The following is a 17,027-nucleotide window of genomic DNA, read 5'->3' on the forward strand; positions in this document are numbered from 1 at the left end:
CTATTAGAAAAGGTCTAATATTTGTGTCATATGAATCCCAGAATGAAAGCAAGAGAGTATAGAGCAAGAAATATATTTGAAGAAATGAACAAAACCTCCCAAATTTTACCAAAGACAAACCTAGAGATACAAGAATCTCAGTGAGCTCCAGCAGAATAAGCCCAAAGAAATAATGTCCAAACACAGTGTAATCAAATGATAGAAAACCAGAGACAATAAAAAATTTTTAAAGCAAGCAAAGAAAAATCACTCATTACTTATAGGTTAACAATAATTCAAATGACTACAGATTTCTCATCAGAAACAGTGGAGGCAAGAAGGAAGTAGAACAACATTTCAAAGTACTGAAATAACAGATCTGTCAACCCAGAATTCTGTATCCACCAAAAATGACCTTCAGGAATTAAGGTGAATTAAAGACATTCTTGGATGAAGGAAAATAGTATCTGTTTCCAGCAAACTGCTCTAACGGAATTGTTAAAGAAAGCTGTTCAGACACAATGAGAAGAATAACAAATGGAAAGCTGGAATATCAGGAATGAAGAAAGAACAACAGGGGAAATATCAGGATAAATATAAAAGATGATACTGTTCTTTAAAATATGTTTAATGGTTGAGGGGTGCCTGGGTGGCTCAGTCAGTTAAGTATCCGACTTTGGCCAGGTCACGATCTTGCAGTTCATGAGTTGCAGTCCTGTGTCAGGCTTTGTGCTGACAGCTGGAGCCTGGAGACTGCTTAGGATTCTGTGTCTCCCTCTCTCTCTCCGCCCCTCCCCTAACTTGTGCTCTCTCTCTCTCTCTCTCTCTCTCTCTCAAAAAAGAAATTAACATTGAAAAAATGAAAATAAAATAAATAAAATATGTTTCATGGTTGAAAGTAAAAAAATTATAGCACTGTCTTATGGGGTTGTCAGTGTATATAGATATAACATAACAACAACAACAACAACAACAACAACAACAACAATGGGGAGGGTAAAGAGACCTACAGGTTCATAAGGTTTCTACATTACAACTGAAGAGGTAAGTCACTGAATCTAAGTAGACTTGAGAAGTTAAGTATGTACATTACAATCCCATGGCCAATAAATTATAAGGCTATATATATATATATATATGTAATAAGAAATACAATAGATAAAATGAAATACTAAAAACATTCAAAATACCCCCAAAGAAGAAACTAAAACAGATGAAACAGACAGAAAACAAATAGCAAAATATTAGACCTACATTATAGATAAATAGTCGAACACACCTTTTAACAAACAGATTCACAGAATGGAATTTTAAAAAAATTACCCAACTATAAGTTGTCTAGAAGAAAATCACTTAAAATTTAAAGATACAGTTTGGTTTAGACAGAAAATGATGAGAAAAGGTTTCTTCCCTGTGAAAACACTAGTCAAAAAAGAAAGCTTGAGTGGGTTTGTTAACATCAGATCTGAAGTCTACTAGACTTCAGAAAAAGAGAATTACCAAGAATATTAGGGACAATATGTAATGATAAAAAGGATCGATTCACCAAAAGAAAGAAAGAAAGAAAACAAGAATGCAAATGTATACGCATTTAACAGAGTTTTAAAATACACAAAGCAAGACCAGACAGAATTAAATAGACAAATCACAATTATCTTTGGAGACTGCAGCACTCTTCTCATGGTTATGGGTAGAACCAGCAGACGTGAAATCTGCAAGGGTGTAGAAGGACAGAGCAACACCACCAAGTGGCACGGATTAATGCTTGATGTTCATAAAGCACTCTATACAACAATAGCAGAATATACATTCTTTTTAAGGTCACACGGAACATACATCAAGATAGATCCTATAAAACATACTTTAACAAATTTAAAGGACTTGAAATCATACAGAGTAGGTTCTTTAACCATAATGGAATCAGACGACAAATCAGTAATATCAAAATAAGAGGAATATATCCAAATTAAGCAACACACATTTAAATAATCCACAGGTCAAAGAAGAAGTCTCAAGTGAAATTGAAAAGTATTTCTAACTGAATAAAAATCAACATACAACATATCAAAATTTGTGGAATGTAGCAAAAGCAATGCTTAGAAGGAACTATATAGCATTTAATGTTTATATTTTTTAAAAAGGAGTCTCAAACCAATACCCTAAGGTTTATCTTAAGAAGCTAGAAGCATAAAATAAACCCAAAACAAGCAAAAAGAAAACAGAAAAATTAAGAAAGTAATAGACCCAAAAGTTGATTCTTTGAAAACACCAGCAAACTTTACATGTAGTAAGATTGACAATAAAAAAAGCATAAATTACAAAATCAGGAATAAGAGAGAAGATATCACTACAGACCCCATAGATGTTAAATGTAAAATAAATTGAAAACTATAAACAACTCTATGCACATAAATTGTGTAACTCAGATAAATTAGACTAATTCCTCAAAAACCTCAAATTGCCATAATTCATCCAAGATTAAATAAATAACCTGAATAGAGCTGTAAGTATTAAAGAAATTGAATTAGTCTTTAAAAACCTTTGGAAAAAGAAATTCAGGCCCAGATATTTTCACTAGTGAATTCTACTAAGCATTTAAGGAAAAAATTACACCAAATTCTACACCCTTGCAGAAAATAGAAGAAAAGGAAAGGCTTCTCAACTCATTTAATGAAGTCAACCATTACCCTGATACTAAGACCAGACAAAGACAGTATTAGAAAATCTACAGAACAGTATACTCACAAGAGTATACTCACAACACATACACAGAACACCTTCATAAAAATATTAGTGAATACATCACATTATGACCAAGTGGGGTTTATCTTGGAATGCACAGTGGCTAGTTCAATGTTCTCAAATCAGTCAACATAATTGACCATATCAACAGTCAGAAGAAGAAAAATAACATGATTATATCAATCGATGCAGAAAAAGCCTTCAGCAAAAGTCAGTATGCATTCATGATTTAAAGAAAAAAAAAAAACCTCTCATCAAATTATGAATGGAAAAGAACTCCCACAATCTCAAAATAAAGGCATCTACAAAACACCTATAGCTAGCATTATACTTAATGGCTAAATACTGAATATTTTCCCCCTAGGACTCGGAAAAAATCAAAGACCACTACTCTCACTCTTCCTATTCAACATCCTTCAAGAAATGCTAGTCAGTGTAATACGATTGCAGGATACAAGGCCAACATAGCAAAATAACATGTATTTCTACATACCACCATTGAATAATTGCAAACTGAATTTTTTTAAGATGCCATTTACAGTAGCTCCAAAAATTGTAATAATTTATGTATAAATCTAGCAAAAATGTACAGAACCTGTTTGCTGAAAACTACAAACACTGATGAAAGAAGTTAAAGATTACCTAATAATGGAGAGACAATGCTCATGGATTAGAATCCATGTTCATGGATGCCAGTGCTCCCCCAAAATGGTATATAGATTTAACAAAATACCAGTAGGATTTTTTTGTCGATAGGTAAGCTGATCGTAAAATTTACAAGAAAAGGCAAAAACACTAGAATAGCCAAAGTAATTTGAAAAATGATACATTTGGAGGAATCACATTAGCTAAGGCCAATTTTAAGCCACAGAGGATTATGCCCAGACGTGAAACTAATGGAATTTTTCTGATTGGATTTTGAAGTTAATTGGGGCTCATAGAGCCTTTCTTGCTTCCATATTCTTCCCTTTGGAATGGGAATGCCTGTAATTGTTATCCTATGGTTGTCCTATCATTATATTTTGGAGATAGAATGCTTGTCTTGTAGTTTTACAGATTTGTTGATGGAAAGGAATTTTGCCCCAGAATGGATCATACCCGGAGTCGTACCCATACTAATTTTGATGATAAAATTTGGGACTTCAGAGCTGATATTTAGATGGGGTTCTGAACTTGAATTGGTGCTGCAGGGTTGGTACTTTTTAAAATATTAGGATGGGGTAAATGTATTTTACATGTTTGATGGATACAGAATTTTAAGGCCAAAGGGCAGACTGTGGTGGACTGAATAGTGGCCCCCCAAGATATACCTGGAACCTGTGAATGTTACCTTGCATGGCAAAAGGGACTTTGCAGATACAATTAAGATCTTGGGATGTGAGGTGGTTCTATATTGTCCAAGATGGCCCTAATTATAATCTCAAGTGTTCTTATAAAAAAAAAAAAAAAAGGAGGCAGATGGGGATTTGATTAAGGACGAGGAAGTAGGAAATGTGATATTGGAAGCAAATGCTAGAGGGATATGAAGAAGGAGTCACAAGCCAAGAAATGCAGGCAGCCTCCATAAACTAGAAAATGCAAGGAAACAGATGCTCCTCTAGAGCCTCCAGAAGGAACCAGCCTTGCCAACACCTTGACTTTAGTCCAATGAAACTGATTTCAGACTTTTGGCCTCCAGAAAAGGAAGAAAAAAACATTTGTGTTGTTTTAAGCAGGCAATTTTTTGGTAATTTATTATAGCAGCCATGGAAAATTAGTACATGTGGTTTCATTTCTCTTAGGTAGACACCTAGAAGTGGAATTTTTGGGTCATGTGGAAACTCCATATTTAACATTTAGAGAAAACCCCTAAAATCTTCAAAATTAAACACTTTTATCCAGGAAAGACAGTGTTAAGAAAACGCAAACTCAAGATACAGACCCGAGAGAATGTATTTACAAATCCATCAAGATATCCAGAATATATAAAGAGCTCTTAAATTTAACAGTGAAAAGCAAACAACCCAATTGAAAAGAAAAAAAAAAAAGGGCCAAACACAGATAATACCCGATGCTGACAAGGATGTGGAGCAAGAGAAACTCTCATTCATTGATGGTAGGAATGCGATAGGGTACTTTGGAAGACACTTTGGTGACTTCTTACAAAATTAAACATATTTTTGCCATACCAATTGCTCTCCTTGATATTCACCCAAAAGAGTTGAAAATGTATGTCCATACAAAAACCTGCACATGGATGTTTACAGCAGCATTATTCATAATTGCCAAAACTTGGAAGCAACCAGGATGTCTTTAGATAGTTGAATGGATGAATTTACTGTGGAACCTCCAAACAATGGACATAGGGAATATCATTCAGCACTAAAAAGAAATGAGCACTTAAGCCACGCAAAGGCATATAAGAATGCAAAAGAATATTACTAAGTGAAAAAAGCCTATCTGAAAAAGCTACAGACTGTGATTCCAACTATGTAACACTCTGGAAACTGCAAAACTATGGAGATGGTTAAAACATCAGTGTTAGCCAGGGATTAGCAAGGAGGAAGCTTCATCAGTTGTAACAAATGTACCCACTGTAAGTAATGGGGGAAACTGTGCAGGTGTGGGGCAAGGGGTATTTGGGAAATCTCTGCCTCCACTCAATTTTCCTGTAAACTGAGAACTGCTTTAAAAAATAAGCCTATTTTTAAAAATGGGCCAAAAACCAAAAAGGACAGATAATAGAGTAGCAGATGAAGAGATGTTCAACATCATTAGTCACTAGGGAAATATACATTAAAACCACAATGAGATACTCTACACATGCAGTAGAATGACTGAAATAAAAAAAAAAAAAACTGACAATCCCAAGTGCAGACGAGAATGCAGACCAACAGGAACACTCACGCTTGCCTGGAGGGCATGACAAATGGTACAGCCATTCTGGAAAAACACGTTGGTGATTTCTTTTAAAGGTAAACCCACACTTACCTTCTAATCCAACGATCCTACTTCTAGTATTTCCTCTAGAGAAACTAAAACTTAATGTCCACACAAACTTCTACACAAATGCTTATATCAGCTCTATTCATCATCTCTCCAGACTGGAAGCAACCTAAATGCTATCAAAGGAATGAAGCGACAAACAAGCTGTGGCACATCCATGAAACGCCATGCTATTCAGACACAGGAAGGAATCAAATACTGATACAATAACTTGGGTGAATCTCAAGGGAATTATACTGAATGAGAAAAGCCAGTCTCAAATGGTTACATCCTGTATGATTCTATTCACAAGACTTTCTCAAAATCACATGATGAGAGTGACAGAGAACAAATCAGTGGTTGTCAGGGGCTAGGGGGCCGGGGAGGATATGAGAATGCACAGTGAGAGCATGAGTTTATTTGGGGGGTATTGGAACTGTTCTGTACCCTGATTCTGGTAGTGGTGGCACGACTCTACATATGTGTTAAAATGCACAGAGCTGTGTACACACATGTACACACACATCAATTTTACTGGAAGTTAATTTAAAGAATAAAATGAAAGAACAAGATAGCCGGACAATTAACATTGCTTCTGAATCTTGGTGGGACTACATACTTGAAGCATTTTCCTGTAATGGAAAATGGCCAGAAGAAATGCTAGGTAAATGTGACTGGATTTATGTCCCAGTCTTGAAGACATAAATTCAGAGCCTTACCACTGTGCCCAAGTGGTTTGTGTTACTTAAATATTTGTACTTTAATCAGAAGGAGCCTGGACCTCACGCCCTCTTTACTGATACCACCTCCGTGTTGGAAATCACCATAGTGCATTCTGACCCACTGGTTCCTCCCTCAACCAACCAGTCACCCTCTCCCTCCCCTGTGCAGCCACAGTGCTTGACTTGGGCAACAAAGTCTCCCACATGCCAAGGCTTCAGGGATGATAGTACCTTTTTCAGATCATGGAGGGAATGGGGCAGACATAGGTATTGCCTACCATTGAAAAATATCTGAATTTTCATATTACATAGTTTGGCATGGTTGGGGAAAATGGAGGATACCACTTTCACGAATACTACGAAGTGATTTCTACTCTTAGAAGCTATCGATTTGAATACAAAGCCAAACAATGTGTATATCAAGACATTTCTCTCAGGGAAGCAACACATAATAATGGGAAAAGCACTGAGTTGAGCACTGAGCACTGGGTCTGGTGGAGTTCTGGGCCCTGTTCTACCATTTTCCATCTGGCTGTGCAACTAGAAGTCAGCCATCTTCCTGTTTCCTCTTTTCCTGTCTTCCTACTCTACACATGAGGAAGGGTCAGAAATGCTGGCTCCTTTGCCCAAATGATATTCAATAAGATCCTTTTGTATCTGGTCAAATAAAAAATAATTTAAGTAAAAATGTATACGTTATAAACTATAAGGTGCTATGCAAACTTAGGATACTATTATAATTTTAAAGTTGACAAAATACCACTGTAATAAATCACTGATGTGTCTTTAATTTGCACCCCCTAGATATGTAGAGTAGTAGAGAGATTCCTCGTTCTTGTTCTGGGCACAGATTTATACTCGGTATCACTTTAGGACAATGATAGCCAGTAGATTTACTAAAGGAATCTGCAACTTTATTCCTCATGGTTTCATAGTGTTTTGAGACTTTTGCTTGAAAAATCACCAATGGTATGTGCCATCCATAAAATCTAAGTGAGAAAATTCCAAGTGGGGGAGGCCAGGAGGACGCAGCCTGTGAATACACGTAGTTAATTAAAGGGTGATCATCTCCAAAGTGGATAGTTTTGATGTTTGTGGTCAAGAGGGCCTTATTTCACATTATTGACACTATACTGGCAGTTGATAAAAGCCAGGGTGAGTTGCAGCCTCTCCTGGTTTTCACGGTGAGTCCTGGCCACCTCAGCTCCTGTGGCTCTGTTCTCATTGGGCCATGGGGCTCTGTCTCTATGTTATGTAATTTTTCTGTGCTGCCTTTCCCTTTTGTTCAGTCTGTGCCAAGAGCCAAATAAAAGAATCCATATGTGATTACGGCTATAAAACCAAAAGGAAAATATTAGACAAAAATTTAACATTTTGGGGTTTCTAAGTTTGTTTTACCTTTAATGCTAGGCAGACAGTTTACACAAATCATTTTGCTGCAAAGTAAAGAGTAATGAGTTAAATGTGTTCCCTGTCACCATCAATCATGTACGTTTGCCTTTGATTGACCAAACATATAAGACACATGAAATGACTTTCTAATCATGTTAGGGGGAGGGAGGGAGGAAGAAGGAGAGAAAATCGGGAGGGAAGCATAAGCCTTTTTTATTTTATTCAGAAATTCCATTGACATTTTCTGGCAATCTTCTAACATGCTGTATGGGCTTCTCTTTGCTAATAATGTTTGCCTTGAGAATTTGTAAAGGTCTAAGAACTCTTTAATTCAATGTTCTAGAAATTACCAGGGCCAGGGGGGAATGAAATCCCTGTTAATAGTTCATGGATTAATTCTCTCTTTATTTGAAATCATTTGCAAGGAAGTTGCCCTGTTTTCAGGTGGGCGTTAGTCATCTTGAGCACAGTGGATGGCATTAGGGGAGGCAGGCTGAGCCGCTGATCTGACGAGATTCGAGGAGGGAAAAAGAGGATGCACAATGATGCTGACCCAGATGGGATACTGAGGTTTAGCAAATTCATTTCAGTGCATGGGTGTTTATTTTGATTTGTGAATTTAAACAACACACTGACTGGATTTTCTGGCAGTCGAAATGCTTTGTAACCAAATGTAACCAGCCTTCTGCGTCCTCGCCAAGCTTTGTATTTCAAGTTTCTACATGGAGTCCAAGCTCTTTAATTTGGCAAGGGAACTACCTACACAGTAGCAATGGAAGAAGTTTTCAGCACCAAAATCACCCCAAATTGTAATTGTGATCCTGGCCCCACCCAGCTGTCTGTCATAAAGTTCTGGCCAGGAAAGGCTAAGGCCAATTTATTCATTTACTTATTCAACACGCATTTATTGAGTACCTATTGGGCATCAGGCGCTGTTCCAGGCATTGGGGATTCAGCGAGTAGCCCTAGGCTTCACAGCGTTTACACTGTCTCAGAGAAAAGAGGCGATAAACAATGCCACGGAGGAAAACAAAGCCAGAAGCATAGATAAGGCCATAGATGTATGGGGTTCTGGAGGGGACAGTGATGTAAATCTTGAAAATGTTATTCTGATGCTTTTACTATGGAAACTTTACTCACCCCACGAAGCCAAGGAGAACCTCTAAATCCTTCCTGGAGAATGCGGTGAAGTGGGACATTTATTCCCTGTAGGGACCCAGGGACTCAGGAGCCCCAGAGAAATTTATGAGCTTAGTCACTTTCTTCTTGATTCTCCTGCATTTTACAGGAAAACTGTTGAACTGCAAAGCATCTCTTTATTAGAGATATGCCATATTAGACTGGAGAACTCAACATGGTAGAGATGTCAATTCTCCCCAGGGGAGCCCAGAAACAGACCCACACATACACTGATACATTAAAAAAAAAAAAAAAAAAAAAAAAAGGCTCCTGAGGTTCTGATAATGTGTGGCTTCTTAATCCGGGTCCTGGTTACATGAGAGTTCTGAGTTTGTGAATATTTAATAAGCTGTCCATTTATTAGATGTACCTTTTTATGTTTGTATATTATATTTCAATTAAAAATTTGTTTTCAAGCCCTTTTAAAAATGGACTTCTACTGTTTTAGAGAAAGGTCTGAGAAATGAACACTAAGCAAAGACATGAAGGATTTGCTAGGGAGAAGCCATGAAGCTACATGAAGGAAGAGTGTTTCGGCCAGAGGAATAGCATGTGCGAAACGTGCAGACTAGCTGAAGCAGGTGTGGCTGACAGTAAGGAGCAAGAGAGCATTTACAAGATGAGGCCAGTGAGGATTGCTTAGGACCTAGAGACCTTGGTAAGAATTTTATCTTGGTGAGATGAGATGCCTTGGTAAGATTCATGCAGAAGGGTGACAAGATCTGGTTCACACCTGCGAAGGATTGTCCTGGATGCTTTACTGAAGATAAACTGGAGTGGCGGAGGGATAAAAACAGAGCAGGAAGGATGTTAGGAGACTGGTATAATGCTGGAGGAGACCGAGGATGGTGGTGTGGATCTGACAGGAAGAGTGGCAGTGGTGAGAAGCGCTCAGATCCTGGGCATATTTGGAAAGTCAAACAGAGAGGATTTCCTGCTGGATTCGATGTGGTACATGAGAAAAAGAAAGAAGCTAGGGATGACTCCAAATATTTCAGTTTGAGCAATGGGAAGTAATGGCATCACCCATAGTATAATGGGAGGAGACAAGGTTTCCAGACAAGGAACTGGAATTCAATTCCGGATATGTTAGGTCTCAGATGAGATAAAGCATTCAAATAGAGATGCTGAGTATCAGTTACACAGATGAAATTGGGTCCAGGGAGATGTTCTGGATGGAGAAATATATTTAGGAATCCTTGGGGCATCTGGGTGGCTCAGTCAGTTAAGCATCTGACTCTTGATTTGGGCTCCAATCATGATCTCACAGTTTGTGGGTTCGAGCCCTGCATGGTGCTCTATGGTGACAGCACCGAGCATGCTTGGAATTGTCTCTCTCCCTCTCTCTTTGCCTTTTCTCTCTTTCTCAAGAATAAATAAACGTTTTAAAAAATGGGAATCCTCTATATATCTAGGATTTATGAGAATAAACATGTGAGTATATTTGTATTGGGAGCTGCTCTCTCCACTGGTGAGGGTATCTGCAGAAGTCCACTGTCATGACACCATTTGTGCTTAGGATGACACCCAAGGGTATGAAATAGGCAACAGTTTGGCTCTCACTATCTAACTTGCACTACGTGGATTTACTTTGCCAGACAAACCCTCTACTCTGACACCATTAGCTTCCCCTCCTAGAAACAGAAAGCCACCTTGACCTCAGCCTTATCCGTTGCAGCCCTGGCCCCCTTTAAGAGATCCTGTCACCCACCTCACTCCTGTCCACACAGGGTTGAGCCCTGTTTCTAGTATGTCTCCCTCACCTGGGTGAACACCTCAGATCTGCAGAGCCCATACCTACCAGCCAATAAGAACTGTTTGTTTTCTCCCAGAAGCATCTACTGAAGCCAATTAGCTTTACCCCCTGAATACAGCAGTGAGTGATGTCACTTCCTTCTGGAAAGCCTGGGGCATTTCCCCAGCCTGACTCATCCCAGCCTAGGTTCACATGTCTTGATGCAGTGAATTCTGCCCTTATAGAGCTGGCCAGAGAGAAAGGCCATCAAGACCCAGAGAATGGGGCTTGCAAATGTGTGCCCATACATCCCAGTCATAACAGAAGCTTCCTGAAGCTTATGAGTGCCTCCTACCCATGAAGATGACAGTGAGATTAGCACCCTGTCTGGAATACAGTAGGTATTCAGGAAATCTCTACCAAAGCAACCGTTTCCATAAACTACAGAAAGCTATGATGCTGGCACTAGCGAAGGTCCCCCTTACCATTTACCGTATTTCCTCTTGGTGTACCCAAGGACCTGGAGACAGTTTGTTTGGTCTGACACATGAATTTGTCAATTCTAGGCTTTCTGCCCTCATACAGGTTGCTGAACTTCTCATAACCCACAGCGTCTGCCACTGGAAAGTGGGGATGATAACAGCGCCAGTTTTGGGTTCGGTCACTGTGAGAAGTAAATGTCTGATGTACATAAAACAATTAGCCCAGGGCTGGGCACACAGTTAGAACTCACTATAGTTCAGCCATTATTAGAGTCTTGATTTATATTTCTAGCTCCTGAACCATAATGCATTCACACATGCATATAAGAAACACATCTACACATAAACACAACCCAAAATAAAGGTATTAAAATGATTCATTTGGCTACAAGTAGCACCAGGACTATGTATTTATCTTAATATGGTAATATCAATAATGAACAAACGTTTTTCATGTCCAGCAAAGTCCACTGCAGCCAGGATATGCTCTGAAGAACATGGACCTGATTTTCCTATGGCTTCCTCACTCAGAAATAGAAAATGTGACAGAGGAGACTGTTGTGATCAATATTAAGTAACATTTCACCCACAAATTTCAAAGCTTGTAAAACAGGGAGAAAAAATACAAGAAGGACATCACATACTTTTCCCGGTTTCCTAATTGATTCATTCAACCAAGAAATAATTACGGAGTGCATGCCATGTTCCAGGCTGTGTCCATGTGTGCGTGTGCACGCATAAATGGTAGCTTAGCAGAGTTAAAATAGTTGGCAATCCCGAGAATGATTTAAATGTGCTAAATCTGAAGACTCCGTGTAGAGTGAAAAGACATGTTAAGAGTTAATCACTCTCTAAATTATATACAACACCCACACACACAACTTATCATGTCCAAGGACAGCTAATCCTAGTAAGAATAATAGCACAATTCACAGAGATGGCAGGTCAAGCCCCAACTTGAAACCACATCTGCTGAAGAGAAACTTAAGTATTACATGCTAGAACTCTAAAACCAAAAGAAAAAGAAAAAAAAAATCAATGGATCTTAAAATACATCCAAGGGAGGAAGCCAAGTAGAGGGTAAGTGTGGTCCGTTATGAGGCAATGGCAGACAGGCTAAATAAGTTCATTGTCTTTGTCTTTACGGAAGACCTTAGGAAGATTCTCATTTGAACCTGACAGGTGGATGGGATCACCTGGTTAACATGTAGATGTAGACAAGTCAAAGGAACCAGACGATCACCTTCACTACTTAAAGGAACCCAGGGCAAAATCTGGGTTCTGCTGGGGAAAATGCTTAGCCTCTCATTAACAGGCTGCTGGGTCAAAGGACCCTTGACTGGCCAAACCATGCCTCTTTTGTGAAGGTATTGGCTATAAGGTTAGCATGAATTTGTTAAATAAATCCCAGCAGACAAGCAACTGCGGAGGGCATGCCTTGAGGGTTAAGCGGAGCAAATTAAATACAAATAACCAGGAGAAAGTCTTTAACAGTAGTTAGCACACTTGAATTCATTACCCCCAAGGATGTGGGCTAAAAATATAGATTCCCCAAAAGTTTAGATCAATTATGAGATGACATCTCCAAAATGGAAGCTAGGCTTTCAGGAGCAATGAGGCCCCAGGGTAAGAAACTTTGCAAGTGACATTGTTCAGGGGATAAACAGGTGTTCCTCATATTTTCCTGGTACCTCTGGGCTGGGTCTATTTTGTAACCCCTGCATACCAGTACCCCATCTCTCTTTTGTTGAGCTTTGTTGTCCTTACTTCCAGCCTTGGCTTTTGGTCTCATGGACACGAAAAGCCCAGTGGGAAGCCACCGTGATTCTACCTTTGATATATCATAATTTCAGTCTTGTTCCTCTTTCTTCTCTGCTCAACAGGGGCAGAGTACAATGCATTCTGCAGAACCAAGAAATAGACGCTGTACCTGCCCAGGGCAAGGGAGAGGCTGAGCTCACACTCCACGTTTGGCTTCCAGAAACGCTAAGTGTTCTCAAGGGATCAAATGTGCCAAAGCCTCATCCCACCTCCCTCCATCCTCAAGGCCTGCCTGTCTCTGTGGAAGTGCTAATGAATTGTCTGCTGTAGGACATGGGGGACACGGGGGAAGGAAGCACATTTCTGTAAACACTCATCCAGTTATAGATTCTCTTTTCCATCTTCCCACCTGCCAAATAAAAAGGAGTGAAGGCTTTGTGACCTATGGAATGAGGGATAATACATAAACATGCCGAGGAGAACATCATCATGGTGTTTATTATGACCTAAAAGAGACAAGGATCGGGGGTTTGGAGGGTAAGTACACGATGATGACAGAACGGGAGCACATGCTTAACACTGTCCTTATTTTAAATTAAAAAAACCTATATGAAGGTAAACCTTGTTATTTCCAGGTCATGTGCCTTAGCAAATTCCAACACAAAGACCAGCTGAATGTCAAGAGGCCATGTTCAGAGAGCTACCTCCAAACACAGAGGAGTTGGCCCCGGGCAGAAATAACACGGTAACATAACCCTAGGAGGGAAATGTGTTTTCAGTTACACTGGGGCCTGGCTGGGCCTCTCCCACAGGCTCTTCCTAAATAGGAACTTGGCAGTGGGATTAGCTGGGCTGGAGGGGACGTCCTTGGCTCCAGAGGTGAGGCCCTTCAGGGTCTTGAGGAAAGTTGGACAGAAGTTCTTTCTCCCTGCTGGTAATAACACTGAAGAATCAGCGTCACATCCATTTTATTAATTTTCTTGACAGGCAGCTCTAGTTTCCATGCAGGCACCACAAAATCAAAACATACGCATGTCAAGCGCCCCATGTGTGGTAGGGCCCTGCCAAGACCACGTTACGTCAACGTAAGGAAGCAGTGCCCAGGTCTCAGACCTTGTGCCTGGGCCTGTGGGTAATTCCCTGCTGGAGGAAACCACCAGAACTTGGTCAAATGAGCCAGGAGAGCTCTCTTGGTGACAGTCCTCTATCCTGGGGTCTGGGCTCCTTGTGTTGAATGTAAGAGCCGTGGGAGACGCAAGGCTACGTCTGGCTTTGGGGCATGCCTCTAAGTCCAGCCACACAGAACTCCCCTGCCAACTCCATTTTGCCTGCATTCAGTTTCATCCAGGCAGGGGAACAGCAGCCTGGATTCAAGAAGCCATTAAAAAAAAAAAAAAAAAAAAAAAGCCATGTCCCTATTTGTGAGCTGGGTCTGAGCCTGGAGATCTGTGGAGTTGATGAGGTCTTTGGGACCATAGTGAGTTGCAGGAATTTTTTGATCAAGGCATCCTTTGCTAAAGTGATTGAAGGGACTCCAAAACAATTTGTTCTTTTATATAAAGTATTACTATCTATAAATTGGCTAAATAATGTAAATTAGGTGGGTACAGAGGGTAAGGACCTAGAAAAAAAGCCTTGCTCTAATCACACAGCTATGGATGCCCAGGGTGAACACGCACATGGAGTTGGTCCATCACCTCCAGCCCCACCCTTCCCACTCATCCCTCTCACTGAGTGCAAGGCTATTTCCTCACCTCCCCCAAATGACTAACACTGGTACCAGACATAGCAGTAATGGCGGAAAAGGGCCGGAGGTCTTACACCTTTGACTGCAGAGCTTCGAGCCCCCCTTTGTTGGACCTCCTGGTAACTCATTAATTTCCCACTCCAATCACTACAAATTCAGGAAGGGGAATGAATGTAAGCCCCGATGCTGAGCTAATAGCCACCAATGCCAAGTCAGAAAGGCCCAAACGAGGCAGGTTTTACTGCACTGGTCTGCCTCTTTGATGGTCTAGGCCAGGAACAGACCAAGGATAAGGACTGGTGTTACCATTATCCCACAGTCTCCAAACTCTCTTAGTAGGGGCCTGGACTCTCAACACAGTGTCCTGGAAACTGTCCTGGCCTGGCCTGTGAGGACAGGGTTGGGTCTTTCACTGCCTGGGTTGGTCCAACAGGCAGGGTCCACTTTGGAGGCTCTGGGTGGCTGCCCAGTAAGCTCTGTGGGGTGAGCCGGCCGACGAGGAGCATACCCAGACCGCCCGTGTCACAGGGTACAGGGCGCCGCTGCTGAGGGTTCGGTTCATAGATTCACTCTCCATTCAAATAACCATGGCATGTCAGCCCTGCTGGCCTCCTTGATTGTGCAGAAATAAATAAATGAATTATGTTGTTGGGGTTTGGGCTTCAGCACAAACACATGGTCTGCATTTATCCGCACAGTGAGAGGTCCACCAGCCACTTGATGTAAAAGAGCAAAATGATAATTCTTTTCTTTAGGCGCTCTGGTGCCATATGGAATGTATATAAATCATATTTTTGTTTTAACAGCGGAGGCTTTGTTGATAGATAAACATGTGGTTTATCTAAAAAAAAGAGAGGATTGTGCTTTGAACAATCATTTAATGGCCGTGGATGTGCCAAATAAAAATAAAAACATAATTTTGAAAGAAGTTGGCCTTGTGCCCAAATCTGTAACAAGGAATTTCTCTTTAACCAAAGTGGTTAAAGCCCGTCGATCTGTTTTGAGTTTAAGCTGTGCTCTCTACTCAACCCCACGACAAACTGAATCCGGGGCTAATGTGCTCTAATAGGACAAGACGTTACCTTTATGAATGACCTCATGGAGAAGAGGTTGGCGAGCATGGTGGAGAGGCCTTGAGCCAGGCAGCTCTGGGCTATGAACCCCAGCTTCAGCTCTGCGAGGCAGATTGCATCATCCCCCTCTTTCCAGTTCCAGCTTGGGATGTTTAGCAGATGCGCCTGTGGAAGCAAAAGCAAGGTATGAGACCTTTCATTCCTAAATGCTCAATTGTTGAAAAGCTCCTCTGGGAAATGCAGCATTGCCCAGCTGCTTAGAAGGCATTCAGACTCATCCTTTCTTTCCCTCTCCTGAGTCTGGTGTTTGGTGTTTTATTTGACTCTCCCATTCAGCAGACTTCAGTCTTCAGTCTTCCCTTTGGATCATTGCTTCTGCACCTCCCAAACCTAGGTCCCCCGCCTCTGGTTTGTCATGTAGCCAAACAAAGTCCAGAGGGAATTTCCTCTTGTGACAGACACATCAGCCTATGCTACTAGGATGTCTGGTTAAATTGTTCATAAATTGGCTCCTCAAACAGACTCAGACTATCAGATGTCTGTGTGTTTTAGATTCCTTTTTTATCTGCAATCCCAATACTCCAGATCAATGGCTCCCAAGGCTGAGTGGGCATCAGAATCACCTGGAGGGTTGATACACATATTGCTGGCCCCTATCCCAGAGTTTCTGAGCCAGTAGGGTATAGGGTGAGGCTGGAGAATTGGCATTTCTAATAAGTTCGAGGTGCCTCTGAGCTGCTGATCGGGGACCACACTTTGAGAAGCACTGACCTAAATTATCAGGCAACTCACAGTGTAGACCTGGTACAATCTCTGGCAGATGGACTGATCCTATTCAACAGTTAGGTCACACCCTGAGATAAGATGTATGTATACATGTATGTATACACCCAGATGTATGCTCATCCAACTAGTTTTAAGTGGCATGAAGTAGAGAGCCAGAGATGATATGTTGGATGAAAGAATCAAAATTCAAAAAGTTCTCCAGGGTTAGAAAAATGGGCAGAAAACCAACCAGAAAAGATTTTAAAGGCCTTAATGTCAAGTACAGCATTTAGGGTAAAAAAAAAAAAAAATCAACTGTATAAATTCAAAATGAGAAGACCTAACTTGGCAGCAGAGCTGAGGGGAAAGAAGGAAAAAACTTAAGTGTGTGGGCAACTCAAACCCGAAAAAGAGGCCAACCGTGTGACAGATTACAGAGAAGGCCAATGCTTGCTTGTTAGAAATGGTCTCCAGATCAAGGGAAAT

The 17,027-nt window shown here is 40.6% G+C and overlaps 1 protein-coding gene across 1 annotated transcript in view; it reads right to left on the minus strand.

Moving 5' to 3' along the window:
* The window catches only part of KCNMA1 (potassium calcium-activated channel subfamily M alpha 1), a 507,394-nt gene that overhangs the window by 177,460 nt on the left and 312,907 nt on the right, over positions 1–17,027 (minus strand). The window contains exon 14 of the mRNA XM_049645990.1: positions 15,786–15,941. Coding sequence (XP_049501947.1) covers positions 15,786–15,941 — 156 coding nt within the window. The remainder of the gene's footprint in view (positions 1–15,785; positions 15,942–17,027) is intronic.

The sequence above is a fragment of the Panthera uncia genome, chromosome D2 (assembly GCF_023721935.1).
Source record: "Panthera uncia isolate 11264 chromosome D2, Puncia_PCG_1.0, whole genome shotgun sequence".
Classification (NCBI taxonomy): domain Eukaryota; kingdom Metazoa; phylum Chordata; class Mammalia; order Carnivora; family Felidae; genus Panthera; species Panthera uncia.